Source organism: Musa acuminata, chromosome BXJ2-3, assembly GCF_036884655.1.
Source record: "Musa acuminata AAA Group cultivar baxijiao chromosome BXJ2-3, Cavendish_Baxijiao_AAA, whole genome shotgun sequence".
In the NCBI taxonomy this organism is placed as follows: domain Eukaryota; kingdom Viridiplantae; phylum Streptophyta; class Magnoliopsida; order Zingiberales; family Musaceae; genus Musa; species Musa acuminata.
This window is the reverse complement of record NC_088340.1, coordinates 8,807,461-8,820,000: the sequence shown is the minus strand read 5'-3', so window position 1 is coordinate 8,820,000 and position 12,540 is coordinate 8,807,461. Positions and strand designations below refer to the sequence as shown.

The window sequence follows — 12,540 nt, the reverse complement described above, 5'->3', positions numbered from 1 at the left end:
ATCAAAATTTCAGAGAGTGTATTCAAACCTTGTATTCCTTATCATGCAGTTGTCATGGGTCTACTTGGATGAAATATCTTATAGTGCTCGAGTACCTTAGCTTCTTTGAAGTTTATATTCAATCTGCAGCTTCAGTTCTTGTGCATTGCCCTATTATGACTGAGTCATTCGTTGCTATTTCTCTTTAGGTAGCAAAGAGACAGACACAAAGCTTATAGATTCTCTTTCATTGGTTAGTATGATCTGAACCAAATAAATATACATGTGATATATATTACATATTTGATGAATATCCTCTTTTCCATATGTCTTACTTGTTGGACTCGTTTTGGTTTCTGTTGGCATATAAACTTGGTCAAATTACTTAATTTGTGTTGCATCATGCAATGACTGAATGAATAGGAATAGATACTCTTATTAAGTTAGAAAGTTGAATTCAAGGTTTGTAATTTCGGTCTATACCGATGTACCAACTAGGTGTCGGTATGGTACGTACCGAGGCTTATCGATGGTACACCCAAAATCATCAAAAATAACTCCAAAAATACCTGAAAAATAGAAAAAAAAATTAGATTAAGGTTTTTAAGTTGAAAAAAATATAATTTTAGTATAATTTTAGTAAAAATAATATAAATTAGGAAAGGATAATGATATATATATTTTTCGAGCTTTAAGGAGTAGCTTTGTGGTACATTTCAGATCGTCCTTCCGTTAATATTGAATTATCTACAAAGAAATTATTTGAATTGTTATATTATTTTTTAAACAACTTGAACTTTAAGACTTAAATGAATTAAGTAATCAATCGATAGATATACGTGATTCTACCATCAAAGAGAACGACGGAACTTCATGGGCGGTGGATCAGGGTTTTTGATCCTATGTATCTGTATATCAATATAATATGTTTATCAAACTCAATCCTAAAATTGATCCCACGATATAGTGTACTGATAAACGTCATGCCATTGGTGCATCAATGTGGTAATGATTGTAGTCCGATCGTCATGAACCACATATGTCTGAGGCGGCTTGGAGAAGTATGACCAACTATTATCATATTGTCGTTGGCCATAAGATTCTCCATAATACAACATTTGTGAATACGATGAGCTTCGTTTTGTATCTACTTCGTGTAGGCTATGTTGCATCTACTCAAAATCATTCACTACCTTCTCCTTCCCCTTCCATGTATAAACTTGACAAGTATCTCATTGATTTTCATGATCTGAATCTTGGGTGACATATGTAAAATACTACTCAATCCATGCACCACCCTCAAATTGTGTAAATGGGACCATCGACTCCCCAATGTCATCGCCATCATCAATTGATGCACTGTCGTCCACGTCACTTCATGTCTCTAGATTGAGTGGGTTGTTGAGTGCGATTGAGAATGTGTTTTATCGCTCGACTCGATTCTTTCTAATGGTATGACTGATGCTACTGCCTTTACCTTTGCACGCTAGGCGGACGACTATGATGATTAAGTATCTCTAGTTCCTTGAGCAGTCTGACTCAATGTTGTCCGACTCCTTCCACCACATTCTAACTGAGGGGAATCTTCCTCTTAATCCTCCCAAATTTGATCCAATTCACAAATCATAATTTAGAAGAGTGAAAATGTGAGAATGAGAGAGAGAGATGTGGGTGAGAATGAGTTTAAGAGAATTGAAGAGATTGAGAGAGTGATATGAGTTGAAAGAGGGGAGAGGAAAGGGTTTAAAAACCCTTTCTTATGGTTCAAACGGTCAATTTGATTGTTTGAAATAGGGCGATCTCAACCCTTGATCGGTAATGATCGAAATCCGATCGGTATAGGTCGGTAGTAGTTGGATTTCGACCATTATCGTTCGGTATAGACCCTGTATCGCTCGATACAGGGGTTATGGTATTGCTCGATAGAGGGCGGTCCACGTATCAGTCCCCTGTCAAGCATCATTAAAGTTAAATCAACTGTATATAATTGACTCTAATTCTTGCCGCTATTGAAATTGGTATTTCATCAGGATACAAAACCAAACATAAAATTATCTATTATAATGTTCTGCATAACCTCTCTTGTGCATATAAGCAATTGCATCATGATAGGTGAAGCATTCAATGGGATGATCCCTGTATGCAGATTGTCTTTATCTTAATTGATTTTTTTGGCCTTTTGGGGGAAGCAATTATGAAAAAGATTTTTTTGGTAGAGCTCTTTGTCTACCTTATTTCTGACTGCTATCCCTAGTGCTTTTATTATCATCAACTATAAAATTTATCCATTGCATTTTCTCACAACTATAAGTCATGATTTTGTATATGAGCAGTTGTAGGATTATTGTTCTAAAATGCAGACTATTATGTCACATATATTTATGTGATCAATATGAAGAATAATATGGCATGCATGGCCTTTACGCGGTCTCTTATGCAGCAGCACACACGCACACACACACACACATATATATACACACACACGTCTGTGTTTATATGTATATATACACCCTCATGTTCTATTGCTATTGTTTCTACGAGGATCTCAAATCTTGACTCTGCTAGTGCATATGGATTGGTCCAATCAATTACTCATACTGACTGAAACATATAGTTAGGCACTGGTATAATATATATATATTTTTTTTACTATTAATTTATTATTTGGCGGTGCAGGTTAGGTATACCGGTAGTATATACCAGTATAACCTGCCCATCCGATAGGTTACTGAAACCAATTTCAAACTGAGACATTGAAACTTAAATTCTTGGTTTCAATTATCATGTTCTTCATAATTCATAGAACATGGTCAATCATAACATTTTAATCTTATATACATTTATATGTATCTTGTAATTTGTATCACTTCAATAAATTTTTAGGAAATATGAATATCATTCTGTAAGTTCTTGATTTGACAGTAGCATGCAATTCTCTATTTTTCAATACCTTATTGTATTTTTTATTGTTTTAATGTGTACCACACATGCAAGTGCATATGCTCTAAGCTACACCACAATCACCTGTGTAATGCAACGTCTTTTTGGAACTGCATCAGTGGAGTCAAACAACAATATATTTTAGTATCTCAGTTGATGCTAAAGTAAACTCTTTAGCTGGTCATGATCAGTTTCTTAAATTTCTCTCTTTCCTGAATAATTTTGTATGCTTAGTTGCAAGGAAATATGTGAAAAGAGATTTTCCACTGTAAAACATTTTTCATGGAGAAAAAACTAAGTTGTGCATTAGATTGTAGAAAAAGGACATGAAAATATATATTTTTTAATGTTTGGAAAGCAAGAAGGATGTAAAACTTTCTCTGGGATATTTTGGGAGAAGTCATCGAAAGACATTTTAAATATTTCTTTTTGTTGTTCAGGGAGAACAAAATCTTGCAAGTGAAAACATTGACTTCTCTAGAAAATCTGGAAAACAGTTTTCCCTACCTTTTTTATAGTTTTCTTATCAATCAAACATCAGAAGATAAATTTTCTGAGGGGAAACTCTCATCAGTTTGCTTAAGCATGCTTCTTGCTGTCTATATTCTGTGTTAGTATTTTGTTTGTCTTAGCTGGTTGATAAATATCAGCTTTCAATTTCTTTTACTATATAGTTTTGTTGAGGCCCTTTCCGTCAGTTGACTATTATCTAGCAGGCTTCTATAGATCTTAGCAAGTCTTACATGTTCTTATGCTGGAAATTTTCATGTATACTTTCAGGTTTCTATGTCCTTGCAAATGCTTCAAGGAGGAGGTAGTCATCAAAGACATCTTATACTCTTGAACACTTTGAATGTTCTACAAAGCATTGTAAGTAGCTAATTAGATAATTAACACTCAAGATTCTATCATATAGTTGTGTTATTTTTCTTATACAATTTTGAACGTGGTTGGATCATTGATGTACCATCCAATACGGTACAAAACAGGTAATACAGACCATATCAGTCCGCCAGCTGATTGGTGTGCAGACCAGCCTGTTTCAGGTGGTGTGCCTCTTGTATTGCTCGATATGGTTGGAACTTGGTCGTTATAATATATGGGTCGATAATGATTAGGTTTTGATGTACCAATCTCCTCTGTAGTCAAACCAAGTCCCAATGGTCAAATTGACCATTGGACCTTTTTTGGCAATGGTCAAATTGACCATTGGACCTGTTTTGGCAATGGTCATTCACTTTCACTCTCATTCAATTTTCCATCAAATTAAATATAATTTGTATACCAAAAATATAGGAGAAAAACCCTATTTTAGGTTACCTACGTACCAACATGTGGTACATTAGTACCGACCGGTATGACCCACGACTCATATGGCTGGTTAGCCCCAGATGACATTGCTTGATTTTGAAGGACATTAATCCTTCATGATATGAATTGCTTGCATGTGTTTAAACTTGTATTTGGTTATTGCATATGCTTCTTTTTCTATATCCTCTTTGTTCCTAGGTAGTATTTTTTTTACTCAAAAGGAAAGTTATATTGCTTAAATCAGACGAGTACAAAAGTCGCCCTTAGCATTAGAGCGAATCAAAGATAAAAGATGAGAGGGTCATTCCTCTCTCTAAAAAGAAGCTTTAGTCGTTATAGCATGGTTGGCCAGCCAATAGGCCACACGGTTAGCTTCTCTATATACATGATTGACAGAATATACCTCAAAGGATCCCAACAAAAATCAGATGGCATCCATAATATTGAGTAGCGACCAAGGAGCAACACGTTTCTTGTCTATCATAGAAACAACTGCTGTCGATTCAGATTTAATTTGGATATTCCTTACACCATCAGAAACTACAACACATAAACCCTCCCGCATTGCTGCAGCTTCACACAGGACCCCATGTGCTTTCATGAACCTGCACCCAGCCAATAAAGGGTCACTAGTGTCGCTTCAAACAATAAAACCAATACCTCTCTCACATGACTCTTTAATAGAGCCAACACAGTTCAACTTAGCCCACCCCACCTGAAAATTTTTCAAGCAGAACACAATAAGGTAATTTGGCCTCATCATTAGCAAGGATTGCTGCAATTGTTCTGTGTAAAATCTTACTAGGAGAGGAGACAACCTGATTAAAAATCATATCATTCTTTGCATGCCAGATCTACCAAAGGCTAGTAGCAATCAAAGCCCGACGGTTCTTGTTGTTTCTTCTTGAACTTTCCAGAGTGTGCCATTTTGTGTCATAGTTTTGCTATCGCCTACTGCTTTCTTAAGTCCAAATTTTCCAATTTGAACAAAATGAGGAAAATGTGTAGGTGGTCTTGATGTTTCTGAATGTGACCTATGGATGCTCTAGTGGTATGAGGCAAATCAAATAAGATTACTGGTGCAAGAATATCTAAGAAATATATTACAATTGATGTTGCCTTTTGTAGAGATCGATGGTGTAAAAATATCATTGCAATGGATGTAAATAGTTGGAATCATGCAGTAAAACATGCACTTTCTATTGGTACTCTGATACAGCTCCCAGTTACCTGCAATATATTAGCCTTAAAATAAGATGCTGCCCCTTTGTGGCTACTGTTTCGGGTATGTAGGATTTGATCATCTTTTAATATGAGTATCAATTAGTTTGCTACTTTTGACTAGTATGGATATCACTTTTAATAAGATTTACATTATTCTCATTTTATGATCTCATTTACATAGTTTAGAGGCTTGCATGATCCTGTTATTATTTGCTTTGACAAAATCTCAATATCCTCTTTCATATCTTGAGGCAGGGCTCTTTGGATCTTGATCTTTTAAGGGTTGGAAAGTTGACATTGAAACTTGGGACAGTAGCAAACTTTCATAATATTATTGCTGATGTTATGGATTGTAGCTTCTTGTATTGGAGAAGGGAGATGATGGGAAATCTCTTCTCCATGGTTTATATGGATGTCAAAAGATTTCCATGGATACAGTAAGTGCTCTTATGAGAATGTTTGTCATTGTGCTGAATATAGTAAAATTAGTAAAGATGAATATAATGGATGATATTGAATATAAATTAATAAATGCTTCCTTTCTCTATATATAGTGATATTCTGCTTTGTCAGGTATCTTGTTGATGCATTTTCAGATGGACTAAGGCTTCTTAAGCTTGGGCATGTCGGCAAACTTACTCTTGAAGCATATGAAAAACAAATTGAATATGGTGTGAAAAATGTGCGCTAATGATAACATTTGATCTGCTCAGTCTCCATGACAGAATTTTTCCAAATCTTTATGTTACTTTCATCTTGTAGTGGTTATTATCTATGACTTTATACTCTTTTTTGAAACAGGAAATTGTTGGCCCTCTTTGTAGAGATATTGAGACTGATCTTCGCCTTCATGTTCATTCAACTTATTTAAAAGGATCTGTGGTTGTAAACCCAACGAAGGTAATTGAGGTTTATAAAATGTATATAATAATTTTTGTGGCTATCTTTATCTTTATTTTCTGGCTACTAATTTTTGTGGTATGTGTTTTTTTATTAGACTGGTGTGCGGAATCTTTCTTGGTACTTACAGATCAAACCTTTGCTACTCCCTTCCAAGTTGATTGATATAAGTTCACTCGTTGGGAGTTATTTGAGTTCTGCCTTCTATAATCATTCGACTATGTCGACATATGACAGGAAGGTATGGTAGTGCTTGACTTCCATTTTAAGGGCGAATTAGATAACTTTTGTGTGAATCTGGTACTGCTTGCTTATCTCACCTATTCTGATCCTCAGATATACTTAGAGATGCAGCTGCTAGCTGGGCTGAAATATGGTTTATTGTTAGATGATATCCATTTTGTTGGGAATTCTGTGTCTCACAACATTGACATTAATGAAATAGTCCAAGATCTCCATGCATTTGTGGAGAATTATTCTTATAACATTTATAACCAGGTATTCAGTAGTTATTGTTGTCTGATATTTGAATGGTTCCGAAATGATACTTATTTTATGTACTACAACTAAGCTATGTCATAATGGTTGTCTTGATGAAGAAGTGTTTGCAGCTAGTCCTTTGCCTTACGATCCATATTAAGATGATTAATATTATGGTTTTGGATTTATGGTTGATATTTGGTAGTAATTATCCAATGCATTCTCACTATGGAGCTTCTAAATGTACTAGTTCATGTAGGACAAGAAAGGAGAGCTTTGATAAGCAGCTAGGACTATTGGTAGGAAAAAGGACTTGTACCTGAACTTGGAGGAAATTTTGTTCAGTTATGGATCTGAGTGTGTAATGATTGCCCTGTAAGAAGGAAGAAAGGGGTTGCAGGAGTGATACTACAAGATATCAATACATTGGATTTTAATCTGTTTGTGTCCTTGTATTTGTTTGTGCATCCTGTTTTGACAAAGTGGTATGCATTTCTGTCATTATATGTGTGGGCATAATCATACTTGAGTTTTTCCTTTTTTGAATTGTTGCCAATGCCATGAGTACAAGAAAACTAACAGGGATTCCTGTTATTGCTCGTATTGGGCATACTAAACCTTGAACAGTGGCTGGGATGTAATTAACCTGGAAAATCCAGTTTACAAGATGTTTATTTTTGATAAATTATAACTACCTATGAGGGTTGCTGCCTCTAAATCCATTGCCTTGTCTGCAAAGTCATCTATACTGTAAAGAGGAAAAAATATGATGTTTTGATTTGAATAGCAAATAAATAAACAAACAAAGACATGTTTTGGTAGAGAAGAGTTATAATGTCTTTTTGTGGAGTCACATGTTTTGTTGCATTTATTTCTGTAACATCATTAAGGCAAAAGATTGCAGCTAGAAAGTTCTTTTTTTGTCATTATAACATGATTTCTCTGCATTGTTGAGGAGCGGTCTAGATAGTTCTAATTACTCCCAATCTTAATTCATACAGGTATTTGTCGAGAACGTCCCAAAAGGTCAGAACAAGAAGAACTTAAGGTTGATCGGTGTGGAAGACATTGCACGTTCAATTGCTATTCATAGTCTAAGCAGAATATGCAAGGCTTCAGATTCAGTATCTCAATTACTAAAGCAGATGTTTACAATTTTATCTCAGTTGCTTCAAGATAAATTTTGGACAGGTTCATCAAAAGATCACATCTTCTTGAAGGTATACTTTCAGTAGATGGAATTATAGAACTTAATTTAGGAAAATTTTGTCATCTCTTGTGTAGGCTGCACTTCGTGTTCTTACCAGTTGATCATTTAATTTATTTGTTTGGCAGTTCCTGTATTTTTAAGATTCATTGATAATATTTATGACCTATTTTTTTATATTATTTTTCCATATTATGTCATTGAGAAATCTATTTCTTTGATTTTTTCTTTTTTCTAGTTTTCCATCCAGTCAGATCCATCTATCCAACTTTTTTTTTCTTTTGACACGAATGTTAAGCCCATAAATAGTTTCATTAAGGATATAAAACATGTATGCAAGAGAAACAGAAAAGGGAAAGAAATACAGATAAGCTGAAGGCTTTAACAAATCACTGAAGGTATCAAACTGCATTACATTTTGTGTCACACTATTCTTCATTCTGGAAGGTTTATAATTGATCTACCTACAATGCCATCAGCTTCTATTGTGATTCTCTGAAAAAATTCCCTGTTTTAGCCTTCCGTAGTGTTCCTCAGGTGAAGACATACAAGATATATACCTCATGTCCAACAGATAAAATCACTATCTTGATTGGCCTGGAACTAGGCAGCTTGGTGGATAGGCATTGGATAAAGAGGATTTGCTTCAATCTTAGAATTGCAATTCTTAAAACCCATCTTACCAGTACTTATCTTCTAATGAGCCATTATAATAGTCAGCTGGTGGCCTTTCCTCCAGCCAAGGATCAACCCAGAATGTATTTGAGATCCAGTATCCAACTTAAGGTAACACTAATCTCAAAATCACTGTTGTTAAGGGTGCCTTTATAAGCTGGAGAAAGGCTGCTCTTTGTCAGAGTTGTTTGATATGTCTATCTTTGGAGGAAAATATCTACCATGCCATAACTTACCATAGAAAATTATTTTCATATTTATTTTCACCACTTCCCGATAAAACCATATTGTATTTTTCAGATAAAGGGTTCCCAATTTTTCCTGGTCTTTGTACATGTAATTGATGGAGTGATGGACCATGACTTCAGCTTACCTACCTGTACATAGATAGCTTCTTCAGTTCCAGTTGTGTATATTGATATACCAAGAGAGCTTTTGAAATATGGAAAGCAGATGCCAAAATGAACTGAAAAATGGAGAGATTAAAAAAAATGGAGCATCTTGATCAACTCATCTGTTAATTATGGCCTTCTAATTGCTTTCAGTCCTGATGTCAACTTTTTACCAGTGGAATGGGTTATCATCAGACCAATTTTGATTTGGCATTTGATAATAGAGATAATGGCTAACAGCCCAAGACTAGTAGGATCTTTTCTGCTGTTGTACTTTGATGTCATTCAGCTGAATATTCTGGCATGACCAACTTGCTTCTGAGGCTGATGTATACACACAAAAAAAAAATGGTGTACTTTTATCTTCTGAGATTTGGTGTCAATATGGAAGGTAATAAGCATCTGCTTCAAATTTGACCCTTCTTGGTTAATGTTTCCAATTGCTCTACCTTTTAGATGAAAAGCTCCATCATGATGTTGAATGACAAGCCGCAAAAGCTTAAAGGATTATTCACATTGCATGGAGATCCATTTTTAACACATTCACAAATTAGTTCATCAAAGCTGGTTATGGACTTTCTGAACTCCTAGGAGATGAAAATCATGTATAATTTCATATATCTAACGTAACGTATGGGCTAGTTTTTAATCCCTAGATACCAGGTATATAATTTGTTACAAGATATGTTCCGGCATATGGTCCATGTATTAGTTGTGAAAAATCTTTCTTTTTTGTCTACACTTTTGAGGGCAACATTTCTTTTACAATTGTTTGATTTGTTCATTGAGAAATTATTAATTGGTTTTCTGTCTTACATTTTTATAGGATCTTCAAGCTGCATTGGTGTTTATCAAAAATGCTTTTGGATATTAGTTTTACATATTCTAAGCTTGTATTATGCATGTCATTTTCTATTTATTTTGTTCATTTTAAAAATATATTTGAATTGTTGATTCAAATTTTTTTTGCAGAATGACAAGGAATTAGCAAATGAATACCCTTTTTGGCAACAAGCAGAACCAAGATTTGCTTTGGGAAAATTTGCATTGGGAGATATTGGAGTGAGCTTCCTTGAACAACTCCAATTTATCATGAGGAAGATTGGTAATGCTTTAGGACTCATGAGAATTCTTCAAACTGGAAGTTCCCGCCATTGCTGCAACATTTCTCGGTATAAATTTAAAATTTTCAGTTTATCTGTCATATGTTTGATATATACCCCCCATAATCAATTTTATTTAACTGTAGATTCACCAATGACATGATCTTTGCGGAGAGTTATCTGAAACTTGGTTTTGACGGTGAAATTCTTACTGCTGGAAGGATGGTTGATAAGGCAATAGTGGAAAATTATGAGCCTGATGCAAGAATAAAATCTTTTTCTTCTTTTATAACCACATTTATAGAAGTAAGTGTTGTTTATTTATGCATCTTGGTGAGACTGCAGGTGTAAGACTACATAAATGACTCTCTAATGGTCATAGTAACTGTTGTTTATTTTTTCCACTGGGCCTTTCTCTTTTTTTTTTTTTTCTAATGGTCATAATAATCATGCCATTGTTGGCAATGAGTTTGAGAATTAGTAATAATCTACAGAATGGTAAGCAGTAGAATTCATAAGCACACACTATTATTAGTAACAAGGTCTTGAAACACAGACAAGCATGTTTCTTTTTCCTCATACTTTAGAAATGCCTTTGTAGACCTACTTTTATGCATAAATATATTGTCTATCTGATTTTGTGAACATTGTTATGTGTAGGAACATGAGTTTAGCAAGGATCACAATATGAAAGATTTGTTTCAGATGTTTCCTTCTGTTATAATAAACTTGGTAAATTCGAGAATTCGTCACAAGGATAAGCTGTTGGTGAAGGAGCATGATTCTGGAAGTACTCTTTACATGCATGATAGTTTCTTAATGGGAATTGCTTTTTCTCTTAAGGTTTGTTTGTTAAGTTACGTATATTCTATTGAATTCTTACCTTGACCTTGTAAAACATGGACTAAAGTATTTTCATGTTAATTTTGAGGCACACTTGCATATTATCTGCCATCTGCAATGGTAATCATGGTCTATTCATCTCTGCCATCTGCCACCAGTAAGGACCTGTAAAAATATCTGTTTAGGACATTGCATAAAGACGTCTTGTTTATTTATTTATTTATCATTAAGAAATTATTGTAGTATTTATACACAGATTTGTCAGCGCATTACTGCAAAAGGATTTTTTTTTCCCTTATTTTGTTGTGGTACTTCGGTTTTTGTATTACTGCAACAGGATCTGCTGGATTTGCAGGTTTCATCATCCACCATCCAAGTCACATTGCTCCATTTCTAGATAGGCCTAATATTTTATGCTGATGTGATGGGTGTAAAATAGATTGCATTATCATGCTTACTCGATTACGTAAATGTTGGTTTAGTCTTACCATATGTTGGTTTAATGGTACTTTAATGGTAAAATGAAGAGAACTTTCAGTTGCTAAAGGTAAACTTGATGTGAAGTTGAAATATATTGCTGATGTTTTATTCTGACAGGTATTAGGGCAAGAGAGGTCGTTTGATGAACTTGACTGGTTTGCTTCTACTAGGAAGAGCCTTGAAGATAGAATATCTTCACTCGAAGGTAGTAGCAAGGTTGAAGAGAACGGCAAAGTGGGTAGCCTTGCTCGGTTGAATCTTTGGAAGCAGTCTTCATCTATTCCCATTGAAATCCAGAAGGTATGAAATAAACATCCCATCTTTGGAAGCAGTCTTCATCTATTCCCATTGAACTCATTAGCATCCCTTCTATGATATTAACCAGGATTTGGATGAATGTAAGAGATACCAAAAGGAAATTGAGTTCGTAGAACATGTCCTCAATATTTCCAGGGCATTAATGTCATGAGTGCACACAATCAATAGCAAAAATCCCATCTCTCCTCTTATTTTAAGGTAAGTTAAAAGTAATAATTGTGTTACGGTATGCTTTCCAGCTCCATTTAGGACTTCTTTTTGGCATTATAAAAGTAATAATTGTGTTACGTTATGATATAAGAAAATTTTGTACTAGAAAATTTTATACAATTTCTTTGGTTTAATGAATTATTTGATATATCATGCCAATGCAGATATAAATGATAAGTTATGAGCATTTTGTGATGAGATCTGATGAGAAATGATAATGAATTACTTAATAAGTATAAAACCTTTTATAGTTTTATTTAGATGAAAATGCATCATGTTATATTATAATAATTTAATATCATCCTATGATTTTTTTAATAAGTATAACTTATTAAAAAATAAAAAAATTATGTGTATTTTATACTTGTATATCATATATCATGATTCATACAAGTATTATTAAATCATATATCATTATATATATATATATATATATATATATATATATATATATTACTTTCAAGTAGTACATTATACA

The 12,540-nt window shown here is 34.1% G+C and overlaps 1 protein-coding gene across 5 annotated transcripts in view; it reads left to right on the top strand.

Annotated features, from left to right (window-relative positions):
• Positions 1–12,196, top strand: part of LOC135583053 (uncharacterized) — a 30,245-nt gene extending 18,049 nt beyond the window's left edge. For 2 of the 5 annotated variants that reach the window (XM_065098910.1, XM_065098909.1), the window contains 13 exons: positions 189–232; positions 3,700–3,789; positions 5,710–5,891; positions 6,028–6,136; positions 6,256–6,354; positions 6,452–6,595; positions 6,691–6,852; positions 7,836–8,054; positions 10,081–10,280; positions 10,358–10,517; positions 10,872–11,054; positions 11,652–11,834; positions 11,920–12,196. In XM_065098910.1, coding sequence (XP_064954982.1) covers positions 189–232; positions 3,700–3,789; positions 5,710–5,891; positions 6,028–6,136; positions 6,256–6,354; positions 6,452–6,595; positions 6,691–6,852; positions 7,836–8,054; positions 10,081–10,280; positions 10,358–10,517; positions 10,872–11,054; positions 11,652–11,834; positions 11,920–12,003 — 1,859 coding nt within the window. In that variant the 3' untranslated portion in view covers positions 12,004–12,196. Of the gene's footprint in view, positions 1–188; positions 233–3,699; positions 3,790–5,709; positions 5,892–6,027; positions 6,137–6,255; positions 6,355–6,451; positions 6,596–6,690; positions 6,853–7,835; positions 8,055–10,080; positions 10,281–10,357; positions 10,518–10,871; positions 11,055–11,651; positions 11,835–11,919 lie in introns of those variants that run through there. The other 3 variants (XM_065098911.1, XM_065098912.1, XM_065098914.1) reach the window with 3 other exon arrangements.
• The last annotated feature ends 344 nt before the right edge of the window (positions 12,197–12,540 follow it).